The sequence below is a fragment of the Gymnodraco acuticeps genome, unplaced genomic scaffold, assembly GCF_902827175.1.
Source record: "Gymnodraco acuticeps unplaced genomic scaffold, fGymAcu1.1, whole genome shotgun sequence".
NCBI classification, from domain to species: domain Eukaryota; kingdom Metazoa; phylum Chordata; class Actinopteri; order Perciformes; family Bathydraconidae; genus Gymnodraco; species Gymnodraco acuticeps.
Window position 1 is genome coordinate 1,962,025 of NW_022990700.1, and position 6,000 is coordinate 1,968,024.

Genomic DNA, 6,000 nt, shown 5'->3' on the forward strand with positions numbered 1-6,000 from the left:
TCCCTTCTGTAGACGCCAGGGAAAGAGCTGCGTGTTTGTCCCTGCATGGAGACATTATTTTATATATTAAGGCAACTGATTATTTTTTCCTACTTATTAATTTTGTTATTTATCTTTAAGTCTATAGAACAATTTTTAAAAACACTAATCAGAGAAAAGCAGCAAATCCTCACATTTGGGAAGATTTGTTTGTTTTATAATGGACTCTTTTTTTAATCAAAATTGTTGCAAATGAATCAACTATTAATTTCAGCTCAAATATAAGAACTCAATAGATGATAGGGATATGAGGTTTGATTTTAGGTTGAGTGTTATCTGTTATCTTAAAATGGTTTGAATATTTCGTTTTTCTTGTCGTAATGCGAGCTCTACATTACTATCTGACCATATCTTACTGTTTTTTTGGCTGTTGTAGCTGAAATACTAACTGCATTACATATTATTGAGTCTTACATGTTTGGATGTTTGATTGTGTTAGTTTTGTACAGCTCAACATTGAAAACAAATGGTAATTTATATACATTTACTGGAAGAAATAAGGCAAATTAGAGGAGCATAAACCTTTCACACACATTCTTATCCACTGCCATTCGCTGGCAAGAGTATACAAGAATGCAGTTGCCATCTTGTTTGCTCTGATATAAATAAATGAGACTGAGAGACTGCAAAATAGTGTGAGCAATATTTCAAATGGCACAGCTCTAGATTCATATTAAACTATTGCAGTTGAATTGACTTGTAAGACTTTGATTATGATTCGTTGTTTTGTAAAACAAGGTGTTAATTAAACCTTCAATTTGACCTTATTTATGACATTCATTAGCTGAGCAATTGTTATTTTGTTGTCCTCTTCTGTGTAGTGTGAGAACTTGTTTAATGGCACGTTGCCTTATTTGATCTGCAGTGATAGCACACGACTGTGTAGTATTTGGCTCCTAGCATCACTCTGCAACTCATTTAGCCCACGTTAACACACACAGTGTGTGTGAGCACTTTCACTCAACATTCAAGATGCAATTACTGGCAGCACAGATTTCTTTATGTGGAGTGACTGAGTGAGTGAGAGAACGGACAAAATAAAGACATGACTAACTTCTCATTAATTTTAACTGCTGCGGTACGTGACAGCTGCCAGTGAGTTTGTCTCAGGAAAGAGAGGGAGGTGGGGGGGGGGGCAGTCTGGGCTGTGAGGCTCCTAACTTCCTTCAGTGCTGTTCTCCACTGCCAGCAATATTTATAACTGCTGAACGCCGCTTGCTGTCAAGAGGCCTCACACAGCTCATATGTAATAAAGGCCGAGTCAGACACAGTGGGAGAAATCTTTGCGTCCTGCTGACTTTTCTTCACAATTAAATGAAATTCGCTTTTACCAGCCCTCTGTTTGAGGTAATTATCTGATGAGGGGCCAGAGAGAGACCTGCTGTATCCTCACACATCTCGGCTGTAGCCTGGTTTGCTCCTATTTATGACGGTGCTTCTGTTTCAGGAGGGGAGAAGCAACGTGTCGCCATCGCCCGTGCGATACTGAAGAATCCCCCCATCCTGCTGTATGACGAGGCAACATCGTCCCTCGACTCTATCACAGAAGAGGTGAGCCTGACAGTGCATCATCACAAACGCACTGACACACACACATGGATACCTCAAATGCCCGTTGGCTGCTGCACGTACAGGTTGACTCCTCACAGTGGCTGCATGCACGTTTGGCAGAACAAACATCCTTTTCAGTCACTCCTGTAGGTACTCGGCTCACTCCTGCGTCACATACCTGCTGTGACACACACACACCCCTCCCCCCTCTACACACGCACACTCACCCACCCCCCTGTTCTCCCCTGCCACCTGCCACTGTTTTCTCCTGCTTAATCTCCAGCTCAGCTTAAACCCCACAGTCTTTGTAAATGTTACATTTAATGAGAAAGTTCAGCATGCCCTCTCTGAACTTCTGGAAAGAAAACAGGGCATACGACGTGGTTTTTAATTGAGATTTTCAGTTACTTCTTATCACGACGGCCTTTTAAAATTATCATATGTAAACATTGGATAGAAAAGCATATGAAGGTGGATGTTGCTCGGCAACATTCTGTTGATTTTTACTTTCTTTTTCAATCTTTTGGAGTGCATTTCATATATATCCTGTCCTTCGTGCCCTTCTTTTCCTCATTATGTTTGCAAGTCACCCTCATTGCATATCTGTGGAACAATTTTCTTTTGGATTAGAGGACACTTCTGTACATTTTAACAACGTGATTTATTTGTCTTTGTTTGCTTCCAGAACATCTTGACTTCGATGAAGGGGATGGTGAAGGACAGGACATCAGTGTTTATCGCCCACAGGCTCTCCACAATAGTAGACGCAGACGAGATTATAGTGCTCAATGAGGTAAGAACTCTTCCACTTATTTTATATTTGATCTCATACTTTCCTTCATTAACATTTCCTATTGTAATGTCAGGGTTTATAAAAAGCAAATAATATGATGGTTCAGAGTTTCTGAATAAAAACATGCGCTTGGTTAATTGCCCGTCCAATTAGACTGGCTTGCATTGAAGGGAAGGAAGATGACCTGCACTCTGCGTGACCTTCAGCACTGGATCTGCCAGCAACACCAGTTCAGCAAGCAGCCTCTGTTTTTGCCACTCATTTAATTTGAGTTACCTTTCTACCATGTACGTGATGAAGACATGCTTTGTTTAGCTTTTCTCATTAACTTCCACAACAACAGGAGCCTGTTGGTAGAAGTGAATGTATTATTTTCTCCATAAGGGCTCATTAAAGCAGTCAGACTCAACTGGCTGTTTTGGTCAGATGGCGTGTCTTGTTTGTCTCGGTGACTAATAATGTATGGGCCAGCTTCCCAGACACTGATGAGGCCTCGTCCAGGACTAAACATTCAACAGTCTTTTATTGGAGAGTGCCATTCAAATGGTTTGACTAAAACATGTTTTGTTCAGGCTGAAGGTGCCTTGGAGATGAAGAGCATGTTTTAAAATCTTTTGTTGCATTATTGTCACTGTATTATGCATCAGAGCAATATCCAGGCAATAAAAAAAGCAGCTTTACTCAGCGGGTTGGGCTTGAGACACAGAGGGATGTCAGTTATTATCTGAAAAGTAAGAGTTAATATGAAATGTAACACAGCTGAAGTGACATGTTCCACTAGTGCTAGAGTCAGATAGGATCAAATGAGAAAATATTTCTTTGAACTGTAGCGAGTGAGCATGTGTGGGTCCATGTTTCCAGAGTCAGATGGCAGGGATCAGAGGGTCGTGGCGAGGAGGCATGTTTGCTTGTGATGTCGCCATGCCGTTTGCTGATGTCACCAGCAGAGGACTGCCTGGGGTGCTCATTAAAATAACTAGCGGAAGCAGTCACATGCTCATCTTGGGTGCACTAAAGATGATGCCAACACCTCTGCATGCTCATGGGAGGTGGGGGAAGGGGGTGCCTTCATTTGTGTTTGACTGTGTGGGAGGGATGTGTGTTTGTTGCGTGCCGATGAGCCTGTGTCTGTGAGTCGTGTTTTTGCGAGAGGATTGCAACAGTTGTTGGGGAGGCGGCAGGGATTCTAGGGGGGAGCTGACTCTCCGCTGAGAGTGTGGTCAGTGTTGTGTGGTCATGACGAGATGCTAACTATAGGAATCTGTGTTCATGGTCTCTTCATTTTCACTTCATGTGTGCTGCACAACTTGCATTGGCAGGTTTAGGTTTCATGTTTGTTTCTTCCGTTCTTTCTCCGCCAGGGTAAAGTGGCAGAGCGAGGCAACCACCAAGCCCTCCTCAACATCCCCGACAGCTTGTACTCAGTACTGTGGAACACACAGAACAGCAAAATCCTCAACAGGGACAAGAGCTCGTCCGAGCCCCCGGCTGAACGCCTGTCCCAGAAGGAGGAGGAGAGGAAAAAACTGCAGGAGGAAATCGTCAACAGTGTTAAGGGCTGTGGGAACTGCTCCTGTTGAGAGAGGCTGCCCTCCTCGTCTCTACATCCCTCGCAGATGGCCTACACTGGAATCCCTGCCTGGGCTGTGCAGCATTTGGGAGGGAGCAGAGTAGGGGTACATCCCCAATACCCACTCAAGCCAAGCCCCCACCCATGTGACAATCCCTCCTCCTCGTATGAATAAAGGCCTCTGCTCGCCAAAGTGAAGGAGGAGAGCAGAACAGGGAGCAAGTGTGTTTAGCACTGGCTGGTGTCCAGAGATAGAGCTTCAATGCCAGTTGTCTCAGCTGAAGCCAAGCATAAGAGACCTTGTATATCACAAACGTGTGCGTAAGACATCTGTTAGTCAACATGGTTGCCCCCTCTCCTCCTATTTTTGACATCAGGTTTATTGACATTTTCCATTGCACTGGAAACAGATGAGAGTACACGTAATGACTTGCATATGCCTTGATATTGACACAACATTTTTATTGATTACAGTTTTAGATGTATTTTTTTTATATTAAGGATCTGCATGTAATACAGGTTATTTGGGGTTTAAAAAAACTGACAGAAGGATTGTTTTGCAGTATGTGTTGGTTTGTAATAGGTATTTCAATTGGATTCGGTCATAACACACATTATCCAATATGTTTTTGAATGCATGTTCACAAATTATCAAATTAGGCAGATAATCAGGTCTTCTTGATTCGACTAACAACATTATGTTGATGTTTGGAACATGCAAAATTGTTCCAGTGTGAAATTACACTGTCACATTCACAAGTATAACACAAAGAATGACAAGAAGTAACTATAATAAATCATGAACAATTTTCACCACAATTGGAGACACATTAAGAGGAAACAACTTGGTTCCTCTGGGAACAGTTCCCTGTCATAAAATATAGACTTGTATGACGGGCCTCTTGTAATGACGCTTAATTCAAAGAGTTGTAACTGCTGAGACAGCTTTTTGGATTGTATCACTAGAATAAGGAGACTTCTTTCTGAAGGTTACATGTAATTCTTAATATTTAAAAACTGAAGGTAAAAGTATGTCCTCATTTTCTGAGGGCGGGTTTGGCAGTGATACACACATTTAGTTTGGAACCTTGGTATCTTATATCTCTGAATTAAAGGATTATTATACTAAACACACAATGTGAAACCTGTTTCATAGCATTCTGGACTATGTTGACTTTGTGTGTACACTGCAGAAAGGATAAAGATAATAAATGTTGACTTTTGTCTAAATAACGAGGTCTCCATTTTGTTGTTCTGAGTCATATGATGAAATATAGCACAAGATGTACATTTATTTATTTGTCTGGTATGTGTTTTTGAGGTTGTATTCGGTTGAGACCCCTCTATGTGATAACTAAAGGAGTCACAATATTATTAATAAGAAAGAATTAAATAAAAATGTCTGCTACACAAAGGTCTAATTTTTCCTTTTTACTTGTGTAAGGAATAATTTGAAACAAACAAGTTAATAATTGATTTGTAAAGGTGTGGTGGGATTAATAAAGGATTTCTGATCCTGATTCAGGACTGCGAACATTTTCAAAGAAACTATCTTTGGAATTTGACACTTTAAGACATCCTAATTTCAACGAACAAATATACATTTAAGTTACTGAATAGATTGCTGTGAGCAGATGGATGACCAGTTATATTTTTTGGTAATGTGTATAGGTTGCCTCTGAGAAAATCCATATGAGAACTGTCAAATTATTTTGGCATTTCCCTTGTAATAAAAACGCTTGTAAGTATCTTGTGAATAACAGACTAAGCGATGGAAATGAGAAACATGAGCAATAGAAATCAAGTTCATGTCTTCGATAAAAGATTGTAAAAATAGGTGAGGTACAGTATACAATTCACAGCATAACTAATTATCCCCCCATTCTATCCTCATCCGTTTTATTTATTCATATTTTATCTTATGATATTGTTCGTTTTTTTTTCCGTAGCCATATAATTTCTTCAAATACAAATGATGAACAACAAAGAAAATGTTTTGATCAAATCATTATTTGCTTGAATTGTGTAAAGTTCAGCAGCCATGTTA

At 40.4% G+C, this 6,000-nt stretch overlaps 1 protein-coding gene across 2 annotated transcripts in view; it reads left to right on the forward strand.

The window, feature by feature from the left end:
• Positions 1-5,363, forward strand: part of abcb7 (ATP-binding cassette, sub-family B (MDR/TAP), member 7) — a 27,030-nt gene extending 21,667 nt beyond the window's left edge. For both annotated transcript variants that reach the window (XM_034231202.1, XM_034231205.1), the window contains exons 14-16: positions 1,487-1,590; positions 2,276-2,383; positions 3,745-5,363. In XM_034231202.1, coding sequence (XP_034087093.1) covers positions 1,487-1,590; positions 2,276-2,383; positions 3,745-3,963 — 431 coding nt within the window. In that variant the 3' untranslated portion in view covers positions 3,964-5,363. The remainder of the gene's footprint in view (positions 1-1,486; positions 1,591-2,275; positions 2,384-3,744) is intronic.
• Positions 5,364-6,000: the final 637 nt, after the last annotated feature.